This window comes from Panicum virgatum, chromosome 9K (assembly GCF_016808335.1).
Source record: "Panicum virgatum strain AP13 chromosome 9K, P.virgatum_v5, whole genome shotgun sequence".
NCBI lineage: Eukaryota > Viridiplantae > Streptophyta > Magnoliopsida > Poales > Poaceae > Panicum > Panicum virgatum.
The window spans coordinates 68,125,235-68,144,791 of NC_053144.1; the positions used below are offsets into that span (position 1 = coordinate 68,125,235).

The window sequence follows — 19,557 nt, forward strand, 5'->3', positions numbered from 1 at the left end:
GGATTTAGCTAGTGCCTAGCAGCACGCGCTGTGCGTTACACGTGTCGACTAATGATAGCAGGATGGATGCGCCTCAGGGTGCTAAATTGATTGCCGCCAATGGCAGCACGGCAGGGGCAGATCGAGGGCGAAGGAAAATAATGCTCGATATGATCTCTTGAGATCGATCAGTTTGCGTTTCAAAAAAAAGAAAAGAAAAGAAAAGAAAAGGAGATCCATCAGTTTGCGTAAATGCATGCGCCGCCGATCGATCCGCTGTAGAAATCGTCAGAGTCTCATCCGCAAGATATATTGGAATCTGCAGCCACGGAAAAAGAAAAGTTTAGGTGCCGCACGATCGATATGTTGGGATCTCGATCGATAATCTTCGTTCACGCAAGGCAACGCCAACTGCAAACTTAAAGGGCATCATAGACGACCTAGCTAGCTAAAGGCCTGCTCACATAGACATATAGGAGTAGCGTGCATGTTACCGTCGTACTACGATCGATCGAGATCCTTGGGCTATTAGCTAGCTAGCTTACGGCTTCAAGTGGAGCAGTATCATATCGACCCGTCGATGCCTCATCTATCCTTGAACATGAAGATATATGGGTCCAGGCCGGCACTGCACTGCAGAGATAGACGACACTGATAGATATGGTGGATAGCTAGGCAGCACATACACAGGGCAGGCTGACAGTGACCCAAAGGCGACCACCCGACCAGATTCCAATCGCATTGTCGACTTCATTACCGAGGTTGTCTTAACTCCCAGCACACGCAATCACGACAGTAATCAGCGCCTGGACTAATCAAACAGTCCTCTAACACCATCAGGCGGCCTAGCTAGCTCCGATCCTCTCCATGATGTTTTACGTAAGCCATCCATGCAAATGGCCTAGCTGGTAACAGAAGGCAACACATAAGATTGATGATTCGTTCCCAATCTCCTGCTGCAATAAGCCTGTCGAGCTGTTTGCTTTAACCAAGCTCCATCAGTTTGTTGTTAGTTGGTTCATCACACCAGCCCGGCACCACCCAAAGATGGCAAAAGGATGGCCATGCAGTTGCCAGGCACGGCCGTCCTCCCTCCTATAAATGTCCAGCTCCAGCATTCGCCATGGTTAGGCCAAGCCTACCTAGGCGACTTCCCTTTGACCTTTCTTGGCTTCTTCCTCCCAGCTGCATGCGGCATGCCTTTCCGAATGAACTAGCTTCATCATCAACCCATCACCTCCTCCGATCCATCGCGGTTCACAGATTTGTGCTGCTACTAGATATCTCCCTCCCATACTGTGTAACCAACGCTAGCGTGCATATATACCTGTGAATTACCAGGGTATATACATGCTCGTAGAGATGATGGTGTTTGAGGAGGATGCAGCCTGCATGGGGATCCCAGATGGCTTCTGCATTGTAAATCTCTTCAACCTTGATGCTAGCTGCTGTTTCATCTGTTATGTTCTCTTTTTTTTTGTGTGTATATATATAGCTGCTTTAATTTTGATTTAATTGGTATGCATGCAGCACTTCATATTGGAGTTGTTTTACTATGTTTGCTTATTAGTAGCATGATGTGTTCTTAAAAAAAAAAGTAGCATGATGTGTATCTGAATTGCTAGCTGGGTAATGACTAATAATGAGTACAGTGTGCTGCTAATGGACACTGAACGATGCATTGCTTCCTCGAATCATATACTATATATGCTAAGTAGTTCATCGTGTCTAGCAAAACCGCGCTCGTGAAGATCTTTTTTCACTATTAACACACAATATTCCCTCTGTATTATTATTAACTTGGCATGATATAATCTATTCATGACTTCTGTAAACACAATCTCCTGTATTGCAAATGACTAAAAGGAGACCTCCCCCATGCAAAGTCATAAATGCTGGAAGGAAAATATATTTCACACCGGCTAAACACCCGTCAGATGAGGTCGTCGCATGTCCCGGTCTATCAGCTTTGAAGAATGACCGAATTCGTTGAGACTTCTTTCCAGAAATAAGCACAACCTGCGCAAAAATAGCATCCTTGCATTAGAACATGCACATGCACTTAGGATATCCAATTTTATGCTGGCTGACTTCATGTCTTTGTTTCTACCCCGTAACCCTCCCGACCGCAATCGTCGCGCAGAAAATTCTGGGGACTTCCTTGGTGTGGTCATCTTGGAAAATAGTCGTGTGCATCTGCATGGCCAAGCTGGCTTATTTTTGGTTCCCCTCCTTCATTAGCATATCTTCCTCACACATGCTGATTCTTCATTTACCGCCACAGCCCACACGAAGAACCATCTCTCTTCTCGGGGATCAATAACATTGGAGAAAACTTGTCTGAGAAGCTGTGTTGTGCACCAATCTGACCATTTTCAGTGAAGATTTACGGTGCCTGCCATGCTTCCTGACGATTGCATCACCGTAATTGTTTCTCTACCACAGATCTTGCTCTGTACTTCCTAGGTTTGCAATGATGTTCTGAATCCGACCAAGCAATTCCATTTCCTTCTGAGATCTTTCGTTGCCATCTTTGATCTTTCTTGCATCCTATCTATGCATCAATGCACGCTCTTAGGGTTGTAATGGAAATGGCAATGAGTTGCTTCCTAGGATAATTGGTACTTTCCTGCACATGTAATGCATAGTTGTTAGGGTTGACATCTTTCAGATTTGGGCCTGCAGCATTAGCAGAGAAATAAACATCATTTTCTCCTTTTGCTTCTACGTCATAGACAGTTTTATATCCAAATCACATAGAAGGTGTCTTACATTTTCTTTGGACAAGTTTGCTTCAATAAAGACAGTAAAATTATTCAGAAAATTGCACGTGGTTGCATATATCTACAGCTTTTGATCCTCTCACAAATTATACAGAAGTAAAATTACTGAAAAAGTAGGTATTATCTAACAAAAGGTAATGATGCACATGCACCTAATATCCACTGCTCTCACCATGAGTTTGTAAACAGTGATTATTTACACTAGAACATCCTTAATGTTGTAATTCAGTTACAGGCATACACAAAGTAGTTGATTTGCACCGAGTTTTTTTCCTTGAAAATTATGTGGCGTGTGGTTTTCGAGATTGAATTGTTAAAACACTGGTTTAGCAATTAGCACAAAGAAACTCACGTTTTGTCCACTCTGAAATTTACAGGAGGACATTTCAAGTCCCATAGCTGCTCATATTCTTGACTTCTGTGATGACGGCCTTGGTGATGACCTCTTTGCTGCAGTGGCTACTACCTCTGAGCCATTTCCAGCCTCCTCGGATGATGTTTCATCGTCGACCACTACCACTCCTCCTGTCTGCAGCTACAGTGATGAAACTCCGGCTGTTGTACCCACAGCCTACTCCCCTTTGCCCTCCTTTGACTCCACTCTCACAGCCCTCCTTGAGCAAGAGCAACACCATGATCTTGACACCGAGCTCCTTCCCCCGATCGACGGGCTTTCAGAAGTAGCATACTATCCACATGCCACCAATGAGGCCAGCATAGAGCAATTCAATCAAATGGAACTTCCAGGGACCATTGCAGAACAAGTACCCCCAATGCAAATGAGCAATAGTGCACCTGCCTTGATGCCAATCACTTCAGACTATGATGAGTGCTTCACAGCCGCACTAGCTGGAGGGTTCATGGGTTTGGATGGAGCCATGTTTCAGCAAGCAGGTGCAATTCTTCCAAGCTGCAATGCAGAGGCACCACAAAGAGGATTTTTCAACAGTGCAAGTGATAGTAGCAACAGTATGGTGATGCTTGGTGAATTTCAGAAGATGATGGAAGGTGAAGGACTGACCAGAACATATAACGACACAGATTCCATGCAAGGGGCATTTAATAATGCAGAGATGCAGGTAACATTCAGAACCTAGGCATACATTGAGCATCATATTACGTACCACAATGATGCCACATAAAAGGATGGGCCAAGTAATCAGCTGACCATGCAAATTGCTTCGGCTTCTTACACAGGTAGGAGGAAATGATCAGCACCTGACAAATGGATGCAATGGGAACCCAGCAACATTACCTCCAACAGAGCTATCAGGCTTGGAAGACTCCACATTTAAGGTTGTCCGCTTGTCACCTGAAGAGCGAAAGGAAAAGATTCATAGGTACATAAAGAAACGGAACGAGAGAAATTTCAGCAAAAAAATAAAGGTACTATCGAGCATTTCAATACAGTAACACTTGCGTGTGGACATCTTACCAATGGAATTATGCTAACACACAATAAAATGCAGTATGCATGTAGAAAAACCTTGGCAGATAGCAGGCCCCGTGTCCGAGGAAGGTTTGCAAAGAATGACGAACTCTGTGAAGCAGCACAATCAAGCTCCCAGATTCATGAATATTATGAACAAACTGTAAGTTTTCAAGCATGCTATAGTGTCTTATTAGAAATTACTGTCCAGATAACTCATTTGTTTCAATTTCAACATTCCATTTATCCATATATTTTAGGAATGGTAACTTTTGCACATTTCAATGAAATACATTACTCATTTGTTTCAACTTTCCATTTATCCATTATGTCATATATTCACCGGTTAGGATACGTATTGGGGACATCCACGTGGACTAGTGATAAGTGAAGAAGATCATAGTGGATGTCGACACGAGTTCATGAGTTAATCCCTGGTCTAATTAAAATTGAAGATACATGATTCCTCCTGTGCATTTTCATTGTTTTCAAATGAAAACCTGGTATAATTCTACAAGTAGTTAACAAGAATTCTTATCTTTTTCAGGACCGTATGAAAGAAGAAGACATGATGGACACATCTGATATTCTTGCACATCTAAGTGGGTTAAATCCCTACAATTACAAGTACAAATGCACCATCGAGTCCTGGATATAATTCTCAAGTTTCAACCATGCAAACTAAGAACCCAGTGTTTTGTTTCAAGTTGTTCAATCACTGAGCACAGTTTTTCCTTCTCGATTAAAATAAGCTTACAGCACTAGAAGATCACTTGCAGGACAAGTACTTAGTTCAAGTCAATTAATGTAGAATTGATGTATGTGTCAATCTGCTGTCACTTGATTGCCATTCTCATAAGTGAATGTGGTAGTTAGTCTCCAGAACAGTGATTTGTGTATATAACTATGCCCCTTATAGAAATAAAGAGTTCAATGGCTCTCTTGGACATTTCTTTGTTGCAGAGTCTAGATTTGATCTGCTCAAAGAATTCACAAATCACAAGACAGTAAGTACCAACGATACATGAGAGTAATCAAAATAGCATGGTGACACAACATAGTAAACCTGAATATAGCGAAGTGTGCCACCTAGCTTCCTTCTAGGCTTCTAGCCTGTGCCCCCTATGTGCAGAAGGATCAAGTGTTGGAGCTGTGATGGACAATATGAATAGGATTCAAGCAAGCAAGCTCCCACTTCTTTTATTTCCATCCATGGCACTATGTTGCTTGATCGAAAATGCAGTAAAATATATGGAAATATGTAGCTGAAGATGAAAGAGATATTTTAGAGTTGTGCATTAGGTTGATTACATTCAGCCATACCTGATATCTAGATCATACTGCTTGTCAATCATCACAGAAGCTGAAGGCTCCCAATCAGCACACCCACCCCTTTGCCGCCCATCACCGCACCAAAAATAAGAAAAAGAAGATCCGCACATATAGCATGGCAATAGAGTTATAAAAATATTTGTAACATTATATGGCATGAGTTTAGTAAGGCTCAAGATCTTGCTGATAAGTTATACATAGTGTCCGTGCAACAGTAGTAGCCATTCCATTTCCTTGGTTTTCTGTTTTCTTTTGAGTTATCCAATAGTAAACTACAGATTTACAGAATAGTGCACCTGCATCAGGTACAGGACAAAAAATTAACATCTTAATCAGCCCCTGAAGTTTAAGCATTATCCCTTCTCATTTAGGTGTACAAAGTTAAAGAGACATAGAACAATGCAAGTCGGCTATGTCAAGCTCTAGAAAATTAAATTTCAGCTAAGCTATAATCAATTCCCAAACAATTGACACTGAAACTGACAAGGTACCAGAAAAAAATTTGCAAACGGAACATAATACACAACTGTACAGTTCTTCATCCAAAACTTGTCGGACATACAAGGACTAAGATGCAAGCACTCGATCAAAAATCATCTCTACATAACATAATTAACCTGATATAAGCAAATGTACAGCAGTTGTGTGCTAAGTGCTAACTCACTAATTTTGTCACCTGGGGCACAGGCACAGCAAGGGAGAGCAATTCTGAGGCCCATCGCTCCTCCAATTGGCACCCCTCGGCATCCATTTCAACTATCACGGGATCGAATAGTACAACTTGGGGCTCAGATTTGCTACAGGCAAGCAGGGGTAAGCTACCCGGCCTGGTGAAGCCGAGGAACCTGACGCAGCGACCGCGTCCATAACCCCAGAAGTGCGCTCCGACCCAGACGGCGACCTCGGAGGCGATGACAGCGACCTTGACGACCACCCCGAGCGCGTCGATCCCGTTCCTGAATCCCTTGTGCAGCTGGAGGCCGAGGAAGCCCTCAACGATCTTGGACGTGTGCTTGGACAGCTTGTAGCTCGACTTGAGCACTGCAAGCACTACGGCGGCGGCAGGCAACGCCGACGCCGCGGGGATGGCCGGCGCGGCGGTGGCGAGGCGGAGGAGCGACGCGGCGGCGAAGGCGGCCTTGAGGCGCTTGTCGGAGGGGAGCTTGGGGAGGCGCGCGGCGGGGCCGAGCGTGCGTGCGGCCTTGTAGGACTTGGATGCGGCCTTGGAGGCGGCGAGGATGGCGGCGACCGGGGAGGAGGCGGCGGCGAGGGCCCGCGGCGCCCTGAGCGCGGCGACGGCGGCGGAGGTGGCGTCGGCCAGCGGCTTGAGCGCGCGGGAGCGGGAGAGGGCGACGACCACGCGCACCCCCAGCGCTACGCCGACCGCGGAGGTCGCGGCGACGGCGGCGACCGCGAGCTCGCGTGCGGGAGGCATGGCGGCGGCCGTGACCTCGTGCGCAGGAGGCATGGCGGCGGCGCCGGCCGCGAGCTCGTGTGGGGGAGGCATGGCGGCGGCGGCGACCCTCGTGGGGACGCGCAGGCCATAGGAGGCGAGACGGAGCGCGGGGGAAAAGGGTGCGTGGAGGGGTAGGGAGGCGAGGGGAGAAAAAAACAAAAAGAGGTCAGGCGCTAGCCTCCGAGCCCCCCGATGGCCCGACTCCCCGACCCGAGTGGAGACGAGCCGGATGGATGGCGAGGCGTGACGTGGATGCGGCCGCCATCGCGCGTTGCGCGGCCGGCCGCGTCCCCGCACGGCGCGGAGAGACGGTGACGGGTATTTTTTTGGCTGGCCCGGCCAGGCCGCGAGGGTGCCGATGCCGCGAGCGGGATATGCCAGGCGCGGCGGGGGCGCACCGGCCGCCGATCCCCGCGGCCGCCGCGGCATATGCCGTGCGGCTCTCGGCGTCGGCGTCGGCGTCGCTGTCTCCGGCTCGGCGCCGCGCGCGGCGGGCTGCCGTTGATGGCTGCCGCGCGCGAAATTCCACCGTGTCGACAGGGGCGAGGCTGTAACATTGTGAGAACGGGACAATTTTTTTTTTGACGTTGGTGGGCCGAGAGGTGGGTAGAAAGCTCGGGAAGCATCAGAATATGGGTCCGCAGGTTTTGTTGCGGTTCCATGGGCTTCATTTGCCGATTGCGTGGTGCTATTGGGCTTCTAAGCCAGAATTTCTCTTGGGCTCCTACGGTTAGGTTAGCTACTCCGAATTTCCCCAGGAGCAAAGCATTTATCACTCGATTCTGCTGTCAATCAGTTCTCTCATATCAAATCAGTACCGGCCACCAACCAGTCAACAGTATTTTTCTCTCACAGCAAATCAGCACCAGTCACAATCAGCCGAACTGAGTGCACAATTGAGCATGGACAATAACAAGAAACTGACGGAAAGGACAAATGAGCCGTTCGCTCCTGCTCGGGAGAAGAAGATAGATGCATGCGGAGAAGGACGTCGAGGAAGACAACGCTCGACCAACTGCAGGCACCATAGAGATAGAGCAGGCCACCAGTCCACGTGTATGCTATGATTATGAACGCGACGCACTGATCGAAAGTGTTCATCCAGCAGATCAAATGAAACCAAACGCTAGCTAGGGAACACGAACACAACTACACAAGAGTTGGCCAGGTGTCAGCGGTCAGAAGCACAAACCCGCAGCTCTCTGATACAGCCCATTCATTCTGAGCCGGCTGTTCGAACGTCCATGTAGCAAGAACGAGCAATGACTCGACTCCCTCCCGAAGCCACGGAAACTTGTCGATCCGCCGCAATCGAGTTTGCAAGGTCCAGAGATCTTTCTGCCCGAGGACGGACGCGCACCTCTGACTTGGCCGGCGCCATTCCAGGCTACTGGATCTGGATGGGTGCTGGCATTGCTTCGTGACCGGGAGAAAATGGAGTCACGGACTCACGGTTGCGTAGAGCGCCCGGGCAAGCGACCCCCCCGGAGAGAGGCCGGCAGATACAACATTTCTTTCCGATACCTAACGACCGCGCGCTACGTGCCCCGTACACAACGCTGAAGAGTGCTAGCTGCTAGTATTCAGAGCTGCGGCCTGCAGGTCAGTGGCAGCATGCCGTACCTGCACTGCAAACCACTTTTTCAGCTCAAGTGCAAGTGCAGAGCCGGCCGGAAATGTACGCTTGGTCTTCAGCGTTTCTGTGCGTGTACGTGACAGGGATGATTGGCCTGACAAAGTACCCTGAACCACATGCTCGGTACTGTCAGTCCCGGTGGTTATCTTATCTCCAATTGCTACTGTACTGGCACGCAAGGAGTCAACACACACGTAACGGAGCACTTGTCCCGGTACGCTTGTCTTTGACCAGCTTGCAAGCAACCTCTTCTTCAATTCCCCCGGTCAGTTACTTAAACTAATCTCTGAAGCTGCAGGCCGGAGCACCATGCATCGCCGGTGCTGTATCTTAATATTCTTACGGCGAGTTCGTGCTGCCGTCTCCCAAGGAGGATGTCAGGTCAGGCCGGCAATGGAGACCAGCGATGATGCCGGTGATCCTGATTTTTTTAAAAAAAAAACAATTTCGTGTCTACTTGATTCATGGTTTTTTTTTGTCTGAAACTGAACAGGGTCACAACCAGCCACATGGTATGGGCTTAACACCGTTCTCCTGACCTGTTCCTGCTTGACGCTATCCTTTTTCGGAAATCATGGATTCATGGCGACGAGAACAGTAGACCGATGACGGTGACGGTGGACGCCGGAGAGCTTTCCCGATTGTTTCAGTGCATGGCTCCATTCCGTTTGAGAAGAAAATGACAGTGCAGATCACCAGGCGCCAGCTGACGCTCTCCAGCAAGCCAGTCGGTCAGGTGCCGTGATGCAACGATTTGTCGGCGAGATTATTACGATTAATAATACTCGTGTCACCGTCGCATCTCACTCGGATTCGGTCGCTTGCCAATGTTTGAAATCGTAGGCGACCATTCGATCGGTGCCTCTAACAACAGCCAAGAAAACGAGAGGGGGGAGGAAATGTCTGTGCCTCTCACGAGTGACGTGGTCATGGGGATCAGGACCTTACCTAACCCGAGCCCCAGGTGCGGGTGCGGCGATGCCATGCCAATGCCATCGAGAGTACCGAGGATTTGGCGTCTACCTTGACGGGCACCAGATTAGGCCACCTGCCGAAGCCTGAAGGCTATTCACATGAGTGTTCAGAACTTCAGAGCAGAATCAAGCTTAGAATCTGTACACACTAGAGCTGACATTATTAGCATACTGTGTTTTTTTTTCTTATTACTGCTGCCTGTTGTGTTGTGTCTGTGCGAATCTGAACCAATCCTCGGTCGGCATGTCGGTAATGCACTAATGCCTGTCGCCCTCGCCCGTCGCTTTGATGCGTCCTCCACTTGAGGATAGTGAGACGGATCGTCCACTTACCTCACTCATCAGCAACAGAGATCGTGGTGATCGTGGCTGTAAAAAACAAGGCAGGCATTCGGCAGGCTGGAGTTGGAATGTTGTGAGAGAAAAATACTATTGAGTTGATTGGAGCTGGAGCTGGTGGCTGAAGCTGGAATGTTGTGAGAGAAAAATACTATTGAGTTGATTGGAGCTGGAACTGGTGGCTGAAGTGGTGTAAGAGGAAAATAATGTTAGGCTAAAGCTGTAGCTAGCTGCCGAACGGAGTGAAGAGATCCCCGTGGTCAATTTGGAGCCCGCTCACCGAATTGGCTGTCCCTATCGGCACCACGGCGACGACGCACCATCCCGTCCCTTCGTCACGCCTGCTCTAGTTGTGCGAGACGTTACCCGGCGAACTCCCGTTGGGAGTTGGAACATGAGAACTGAGATTGCTGGATGTCACATCCTGCTTGCCTGCCTGCCTGCAGGCTGCAGCGTGTCCGTTTGAAGTTTGAAGTTTGAAGTTTGAATTAGATTTGGCCAGGATTTTGTTACTATTTTCTTTTAGGAAAAATTAAATCTTCCGTTTCCAATTTTCTCCTTTGGAAAATTGTTTTTTTGGGGGATTAAATAACGATATCCCAACACTATCTTCCGTTGCACAGCGCACAGCGCATTGATTCAAAAAAGCACTGCAGGAATTGAAGAAATAAAAAGAGTCCTTCTCTCGCCGGTAGTGCACTGCACACACCACTTGCCGCAACAGTCTGAACCACCCAAAGTACCATCGGCCGGGCGTGTTCAATTTCAACGCTCCTCTGAAGAATTCAAACCCCTCTCCAGGTCCGCCAGAACGTACACGCCTCGTCCGTCCGTCCGTTAGCCACCCCCTTCAGTTTCACCGTAGACTCCAATTGTCCACCGCCTTGCCTGCCGGTCACAACTCGCAAGGAAGGAGACGGCGCGTTGCTGGAGCCAGGTCGACGAACTGGCGGTCAAGCCAAAGCCAAAGCCAAAGCAGACGAGCTCCTTCCTTCCTGGCTTGGATCCTCGTGTCACTCATCTTGCTCGAACGGTGCAGAAGTGACTGCGGGGATCGTGCGGCGCCTCAGTGACTGGTGAGGAATGTTGAGTATTCTATCCTGTTTGTGATGAGTGAATTGTCAACCGTGCTATTTGTGATGAGTGAATTGTCAACCGTGCGGTGTGATCGTGCGCTTGGTCTTTGGATTGCAGGTACACGGGCGTCAAGTGTCGACGGGGAGCTGCCGTGGAGGTGCTGTGGCCGATGGACCGTGCGGTGGACGGCGGTGAAGGGCAGCTGGGACCGGAGCTCGGACCGGGCGGCAGCTGTGGCGTCCACTCCTGGATCGAGGGCGCAAGCGGCGACGGAAGGCGGGTTTCTTGGTTTGCGCCACAAAACTAAGGAGGTGGACGGCGGTTGAAGACGCTAAGTCGTGGAGGCACGGGCGTCGGTCTCGGGACTGATGGAGGCGACGGGCGTCGACGGCGTCTAGGGCCTCGCTGCAGGCGAGGAGGTGACGGGCCTCGGGCGGCGTCTAGGGCCGTCAGAAGGCCGAGGCGGGAACGGCGTCTAGGGCCACGGCGTGGAGGCGAGAATCTTCCCGCGCGTGAGGTTTTGGCAGTTTTCTCAAAACCGGCCACCTACCCGGGTTTCGCGGACCCTCCAAAACCGCGGACCGGATCTTCGTCGACGTGGCGGCATCGCAGCAAAGACTTCGAGTCGAAGAAAGAAGCTCCGCCGTCGATCGAGACTGTACAGCGGGGTGCTGCTGACCCGACCGGTCTGACCGGTCCCCTGGACCGGTCTGACAGGTCTGGCCGCAGCAGCCGGGTATAAATACCCCCACCAGCCCGTGGCTGCTGGAGTCTCTTGAGTCTTTTGTTTTCTCTGAGTTTTTCCTTCTCCCAGCCTATGCTCTAGGTTAGAGCCAAGGACTCCAACACAAAGAGAATTTAGATTATAGCTATTCTCTTCAATCTAGTGGGTGGATGATGGGCGGATGGCTCTAGCCTTTGTATAGGTGAATTCCTCGGTGATTAATGGATGAAATTTGTTTGAGATTCACTTGTGTGTGCTGAGCATCTCGTCCTCCCCTTCTCTCTTGCGTTTTGGGTTTAATTCTCCTCTTTTGGTGTGTTTCTTGTTTGGAGGAGATCAACCCTTGTATTCGTGGTTTGATGGACTCTTTGTGACGATTCTAATCCTTCTAGCCGTGTGCTAAACTTACTGGAATCGAGAGTTCTCACTAATTAGCGATTTTGTGTTCTTGAGAAAACCCCAATCCTCTTTGATCTTTCTTCGATTTCTCTCGATCCGTGAATCTTTTGGGTGAGATCCTTTGGGGATATGTTCACGGGGTAGTTACAAATCTTTCCTCCAAGTTTCGTTGGATTTGGACTTCGTTTGCTCGAGATTTGACATTTGGAGCTTTGTTGGCGGGCTGACTGGGAGAGACCGGTCTGTGCAACCGGTCTGACCGGTCTGCAGTTTGAAATTCCCAGCCCGACCGGTCAGACCGGTCCAGTACATCGGTTAGACCAGTCCAGTACATCGGTCAGACCGATCCAGTACACCGGTCAGACCGGTCTGTGTGTGCTGTGCTGCAATTTGTGAAGTTTCACTCGCTTTGCTTCCACGCTGCAACCTGGGTCTTCTGCTTCGAGATAGCTGGTCCATAGCTATTCTCGCTGACCTGGGTTGGAGGGCTTGCGGTGATTTTGGGACATAGGCCGACGATTCGAATTTCGGAGAAATTTTGATCGGCTCACATTCACCCCACTCTGGTCGCCAGTTTCGGTCCCTTAATTGGTATCAGAGCTTGGTTGAGGTTTTCAGTACCTTAACCGGTTCGAAAACCACTCGGCGACCATGGCGAGTCTTGGTAAGATCCCGGTGTTTTCCGGCGAGGACTATACCTACTGGAAGGTTCGCATGAGAGCCTTCCTGCAGAGCATGGGAGCCGATGTCTGGGAGATTACCACGAATCACCTTTACGAGGTGCTGGCTGTTCGGACCACACCTCTCCAGGTGACCCAGCACGAGGCTAACGCCAAGGCCGTCAATGCCTTGTTCGCTGGCGTTTCTCGTGCGGAGTTCTCACGCGTCCAGGGTTTTCAGGAAGCCCACAAAATTTGGACGTGCCTTGAGAACTACCACGATGGTACACCCTAGGTGAAGGCCAGACTGTTCGAGACTCACCGGCGTGAGTACGAGAACTTCACACAGGAGCCGGGTGAGAGCATTGACTTGATGTTCAGTCGTTTTCAGTCGATTGTGAACAAAGTCAATGCGAACAGATCTGCTGGTGCCCTTGAGTACACAGAGCACGAGAAGGCCCTTAAGTTGCTTTACGCACTTGATCGCTCTGTGTGGGATCTCAAGGTGAACACCCTCATTGAGTCTGCTGGCTATGAGACTCTGACGGTGAACGAGTTTTTCAGCAAGCTCAAGGCCACAGAGGTGGATAACCAGACACGAGCCAAGCTCAATGGTGCCCCTCCTTCCAAGAGCGTCGCTCTTGTGACTGGCCCAGGTGGTGGATCGGGCTCTAACGCTAACTCTGCTCTTGGCTTTTCTCTTGCCTCTTTGCCTTCTGTTTCAGATGAGCAGCTGGAGACGTTGGGCGATGACGACTTGTGCCTCCTGATCAGCAAGTTCCAGCGCGTCTACCACAACAGGCAGAGGAAGAAGAACCCCGGGTGCTACAACTGCGGCGATCTGAACCACTTCGTCGCCGATTGCCCCAAGAAGTCCGGCGGTGGCCAGAACAACTCCTTCGACTACTACCGCCACCGTGACCGCGACGAGGGAGGCTCCAACAAGCAGCGTCGGCGCCATAAGCACCGCAGTCGTGACCGCGGAGGACGCTTCGACAAGGAGTCGCTCAAGAAGCGCTTCCAGTACAAGGCCAAGAAGCGGGAGAAGGCCTTCCTGGCGCAGCTCAGCGACCTCGACAAGAGCTCCGACACCGACCGCTCTTCTTCACCGACCTCCGACGACGACGACAAGAAAAAAAAGAAGCGGGACAAGGAAGCCACCGGCTTCATCGCCCTTTGCTTGGCGGCCGGTCGGCGCAAGAGCTTCTGCACCATGGCGGGCGAAGCCGATGGTGCTCGTGCGTCTTCGAGTGGACATGCTACACCGACGCACTCCGGCTCTTCTCCTGGATCCGAGAGAGATTCAGAGGTCGGAGGCTTGGAGAACAGGTGGATCATGGACTCCGGTTGTTCGCGCCACATGACCGGAAAATGACAAATAGTTCTCCAGCCTCACCCCGATGCGCTCAAAGGAATACACTGTGTTCGGGGATAATGGAAGAGGAAAGGTACGTGGACTTGGCGCTGTTCGAGTTTTCGATCGCTTTACCCTGAGAGAAGTTGCTTTGGTTTCGAATCTTGGCTTTAATTTGCTCTCTGTTTCGTAACTTCTTAATGAGGGGTTTGAAGTTCACTTTACGGAGGGTTGTTCGAGTGTTTTGGATTCCAGGGGAGATTTGGTTTGCCGGATTACACCTCGCGATCGGGTTTTCTTGGTTGACTTCTCTGGAACTCCTTTTGGCCCTTCTCATTGCTTGATGGCTGGTTCTTCTTCTGATCTGTGGAAGTGGCATAGGAGACTTGGACATTTGAGCTTTGACTTGTTGTCGAGACTGAGCTCACTTGACCTGATCCGAGGATTGCCCAAATTGAAGTTTGAAAAGGACCTTGTTTGCCATCCGTGTCGCCACGGGAAGATGATTGCCACTTCACATCCACCTGTTAATCAGGTGATGACATCTCACCCTGCAGAGTTGCTACACATGGACACTGTCGGTCCTTCTCGGGTGATGTCTGTTGGTGGGAAGTGGTACGTTCTTGTGATTGTGGACGACTTTTCTCGCTATTCTTGGGTCTTTTTCATGAGAACCAAGGATGAGGCTTTCGAGTTTGTTCGAGACTTGATCTTGAGGTTGAAAAACGAGTTACCCCAGGCCATGAGAGCGATCCGCAGTGACAATGGCACAGAATTCAAAAATGCTCGTTTTGAATCCTTTTGCAGTGATCGAGGGCTCGAACACCAGTATTCTTCTCCCTACACTCCACAGTAGAATGGAGTTGTAGAGCGGAAGAATCGGACGCTGGTTGAGATGGCGAGGACGATGCTCGATGAGCATAGGACTCCTCGCAAATACTGGGCTGAGGCAATTAACACCGCTTGTTACGTGTCCAACCGTATTTTCTTGCATGCTTTCATGCATAGGACTTCTTATGAGTTGCGGTTTGGACGCCAGCCCCGTGTTGATCATCTCAGAGTTTTTGGTTGCCGGTGTTTTGTGCTGAAAGATGGAAATCTTGATAAGTTTGAGTCTCGCTCGTCTGACGGTATTTTTCTCGGTTATGCTTCTCACTCTAGAGCATACCGTGTGCTGATTATTGATACTAACATCGTCGGAGAGACTTGTGAAGTCACTTTCGACGAGACTGCACCGTGCAATTCTTCTGTCTTTGAAGTTGCAGGAGATGATGAGCTCGGCACCTCCATCTTTGAAGATGAGGAGGAAGAAGCTGCAGATGGCGACACTGAGGCTACCACGCGTGCTGTGGACCCAGCTATCTCTGCCACGAGCTCGGATGAGGACGACGGCCCCAACCCGACTACGTCTACTTCCCGGGGGCTGTTCGAGGAGGTGACTCAGGCTTTACTAGCAGCACCTGAGGAGGCACCAGCTTTGGTTGAGGAGGAGCCGACTTCGACACGGGAAGCACCGCGACACATTCAACGTCGCCATCCACCACAACAGATGCTAGGTGATCTCAACGAGCGAGTCACCAAGTCCAAGGTAACAAGTATCGCTGGCTTTGCTCATTCAGCGTTTGCTGCCTCTTTTGAGCCCAAGGATATTGGACACGCTCTTTCTGATTCTAATTGGGTCAATGCCATGCATGAGGAACTTGAAAATTTTGAAAGAAACCAAGTTTGGGTTTTAGTCGAGCCTCCACCTGCTTGTAATCCCATCAGAACGAAGTGGGTTTTCAAAAACAAGCAGGGTGAGGATGGTTTGGTTGTTCGGAACAAGGCTCGTCTTGTTGCCCAGGGGTTTTGCCAAAAAGAGGGTATTGATTTTGAGGAAACTTTTGCCCCTGTTGCTCGATTGGAAGCTATTCGAATCTTTCTTGCATTTGCTGCTTCCAAGGGTTTTAAGATTTTCCAAATGGATGTTAAATCTACCTTCTTGAATGGCTTTATTGAAGAAGAAGTTTATGTGAAGCAACCCCCTGGTTTCGAAAATCCCAAGTTTCCAAACCGTGTTTATAAACTTCAGAAAGCTCTTTACGGTTTGAAACAGGCACCTCGAGCTTGGTATAATAGATTGAAAACCCTTTTGCTGGCTCATGGCTTTAAAATGGGATATGTTGATAAAACTTTGTTCCTCATGCGATCTGGCACTGATTTTCTTTTAGTTCAGATATACGTGGATGATATTATCTTTGGTGGCTCTTCTCATGCTCTTGTCTCCAAGTTTTCTGAGCAGATGTCCAGGGAGTTCGAGATGAGCATGATGGGTGAGTTGCTGTTCTTCCTCGGGCTGCAGATAAAGCAAACTCCTCAGGGCACTTTTGTCCATCAAGCCAAGTACACTAGAGACTTGCTGCGGAAGTTCGACATGAGTGACTTGTCTCCTCAGCCGACTCCGATCAGCACATCTACCGCGCTTGATGAGGACTTGGACGGCGAGGCGGTGGACCAGAAGGAGTACAGGAGCATGATCGGCTCTCTCCTGTACCTGACGGCGACGCGACCGGACATCCAGTTCGGCATCTGCCTCGGCGTGCGGTATCAGGCTTCGCCGCGTACCTCCCACAGGCAGGTGGTGAAACGCATCTTCAGGTATCTGAAATTCACCCCTAAATTTGGTCTTTGGTATTCTGCGGATTCTTCTCTGGTTTTGGTGGGCTTTTCTGATGCCGATTTCGGTGGGTGTCGGTTGGATCGCAAGTCGACATCCGGCACTTGTCAATTTCTTGGTACATCTTTGGTGTCTTGGTCCTCTCGCAAGCAGGCTAGCGTAGCGCTTTCTTCCACAGAAGCTGAGTATATTGCCGCTGCTAGCTGCTGCTCCCAGATACTTTGGATGAAACAAACCTTGCAGGATTATGGCTTGAGTTTCGGTAGGGTTCCCATCTTTGTAGACAATATGTCAGTCATTAGCATTGCAAAGAACCCTGTCCTACACTCCAGAACCAAGCACATAGACACCCGATTCCATTTCCTGCGAGACAATCATGAGAGAGGACACATAGACCCGATCCATGTCCCTTCAGAGAGGCAAACCGCAGATATCCTCACCAAACCGCTTGAGCAGGACACCTTTGCTCGCTTGCGAGGGGAGCTTGGGGTTTGTTACCCCTTTTGATTGCTGACTTTTCTTTGGTTAGCTTTGTAGATTTTATTTGCTTCTCTTTGTTTTCTAGGTTTGGTAGTTGCATTGTGCATATGCATTGTACATGTTTGCATTTTGCATTGTCTCACTTGCACTAGCATTCTTGTATACATTGCTATGATCTTCTAGTGCCTACTAGTGTGAGTTGATGAACTTGATCATGTATAGCTTGCTCCATTGTGTATATGACATCATCTGAGTTAAGCTATTTTGATTTGAAAATATGAAAACATGATCACCCTGTCTTGGCTACTAGCATGTTAGGGCGTGTTGATATGCTTTGCTATCTTATTCATGCTAGTGTGGCTTTTCGTTCAGCAATTCATACTTGAAATGATCTAAATTTGTTAAAATTGCTTGAACTGTTCTTGAAATGGATTGAAAAGATCCAGGTGGGATTGCTTGTCGCACTGATCGAGCTTTCGGGACGGCTCACTTTGCATTTGTGAGAACCCGGGCAAGTCTGTGCATGACTGAAACGAGTGCTTTAAGCTTCTGATTGTCTTTTGGCATAGGCTTGGCCTTGTTGCTAAGTAAAGCATGACAAGCTTTCAACCCCTGGCATTAAGAATTGCTTGATATAAATTTGATTGAAAAATGAATGTTGGCAACTTGTTTTGGCTGGTTTGGCTCACCAGTATGAGTTTGAGTAGCACTGCTTTTCATTCCCTACTTGTTAGTGCTAGATCATGGGTGATGCTTTTATTTCTCCTAAACTGAACTTGCTTAGCTCTAGACTGATATGATATACCCTGTTGAGCTAGATGCAGGTCTTGTTTATGGATGCACACATGCTTGTGACTAGATGTTTCTCATATCTTTGTATCCCTGAATGCTTTCACTTACACCTCCTGCATTACATTCATTGCATAGCATCTGTTCAGGGGGAGCTTTAGGTCTTTTTAGGCTTGATGTGTGCATGTGCCAACAAGGGGGAGAATTTTGAGAGAAGTGAACGAACAAGGAGGAGACTTGTTTGATTTTTGAAAAACGTGTTGTGCACAGGGCTTTGAGAGTGCATCATTTTGGGAGAGTTGCACTTGTGAGAGGGAAAAACATTGCGTGGGGAGTTTCTGCTTTGGTTTGGCTCCTGGTTTTCCTCGTTTTCCCTCTGCTTCTTGTATGACTGCGTCGAGCGTTACCTCTGTTCTTTGAGGAGTCATGTTTTGGCTTTTGATCGATTGTGTTGAGCTGTTGCCCTTGTCTTAGGGGATCGAGGGCGCAAGCGGCGACGGAAGACGGGTTTCTTGATTTGCGCCACAAAACCAAGAAGGCGGACGGCGGTTGAAGACGCCAAGTCGTGGAGGCACGGGCGTCGGTCTCGGGACTGACGGAGGCGACGGGCGTCGACGGCGTCTAGGGCCTCGCTGCGGGCGAGGAGGTGACGGGCGTCGGGCGGCGTCTAGGGCCGTCAGAAGGCCGAGGCGGGAACGGCGTCTAGGGCCACGGTGTGGAGGCGGGAATCTTTCCGCGCGTGAGGTTTTGGCGGTTTTCTCAAAACCGGCCACCTACCCGGGTTTCGCGGACCCTCCAAAACCGCGGACCGGATCTTCGTCGATATGGCGGCATCGCAGCAAAGACTTCGAGTCGAAGAAAGAAGCTCCGCCGTCGATCGAGGCTGTATAGCGGGGTGCTGCTGACCCGACCGGTCTGACCGGTCTGGCCGCAGCAGCTGGGTATAAATACCCCCCACCAGCCCGTGGCTGGTGGAGTCTCTTGAGTCTTTTGTTTTCTCTGAGTTTTTCCTTCTCCCCGCCTCTGCTCTAGGTTAGGGCCAAGGACTCCAACGAAAAGAGAGTTTAGATTATAGCTATTCTCTTCAATCTAGTGGGTGGATGATGGGCGGATGGCTCTAGCCTTTGTATAGGTGAATTCCTCGGTGATTAATGGATGAAATTTGTTTGAGATTCACTTGTGTGTGTTGAGCATCTCGTCTGACCGGTCTGCAGTTTGAAATTCCCAGCCCGACCGGTCAGATCGGTCCAGTACACCGGTCAGACCAGTCTGTGTGTGCTGTGCTGCAATTTGTGAAGTTTCACTCGTTTTGCTTCCACGCTGCAACCTGGGTCTTCTGCTTCTAGATAGCTGGTCCATAGCTATTCTCGCTGACTTGGGTTGAAGGGCTTGCGGTGATTTTGGGATATAGGCCGACAATTCGAATTTCGGAGAAATTTGGATCGGCTCCCATCTATCCCTCTCTGGTCGGCAGTTTCGGTCCCTTAATTG

At 49.6% G+C, this 19,557-nt stretch overlaps 2 protein-coding genes across 13 annotated transcripts; one reads left to right on the top strand and one right to left on the bottom strand.

The window, feature by feature from the left end:
* Positions 1-1,000: 1,000 nt before the first annotated feature.
* LOC120647363 lies at positions 1,001-5,138 on the top strand. Of its 2 annotated transcripts, XM_039924130.1 has the most exons (5): positions 1,009-1,398; positions 3,140-3,841; positions 3,960-4,148; positions 4,232-4,354; positions 4,739-5,138. In XM_039924130.1, the coding sequence occupies exons 1-5, from the start codon at positions 1,330-1,332 to the stop codon at positions 4,847-4,849; spliced, it is 1,194 nt and encodes a 397-aa protein (XP_039780064.1). In that variant the 5' UTR covers positions 1,009-1,329; the 3' UTR covers positions 4,850-5,138. The 2 variants fall into 2 exon arrangements, with proteins under 2 accessions (XP_039780063.1, XP_039780064.1); XM_039924129.1 differs by having other exon boundaries at positions 1,001-1,398; positions 4,232-5,138.
* Positions 1,745-7,176, bottom strand: LOC120647364 (mRNA decay activator protein ZFP36L3-like). 11 transcript variants are annotated; one of them, XM_039924139.1, is made up of 5 exons: positions 3,931-7,176; positions 3,784-3,855; positions 3,115-3,672; positions 2,642-2,643; positions 1,745-2,608 (listed from the first exon to the last, which is right to left on the bottom strand). In XM_039924139.1, exon 1 carries the CDS (start codon positions 7,028-7,030, stop codon positions 6,179-6,181), a length of 852 nt encoding a protein of 283 aa, XP_039780073.1. In that variant the 5' UTR covers positions 7,031-7,176; the 3' UTR covers positions 1,745-2,608; positions 2,642-2,643; positions 3,115-3,672; positions 3,784-3,855; positions 3,931-6,178. The 11 variants fall into 11 exon arrangements, with proteins under 11 accessions (XP_039780073.1, XP_039780072.1, XP_039780066.1 ...); XM_039924138.1 differs by having other exon boundaries at positions 3,115-3,450; positions 3,558-3,672; positions 3,784-7,176; XM_039924132.1 differs by having other exon boundaries at positions 3,115-5,313; positions 5,515-7,176.
* Between the last annotated feature and the right edge of the window lie 12,381 nt (positions 7,177-19,557).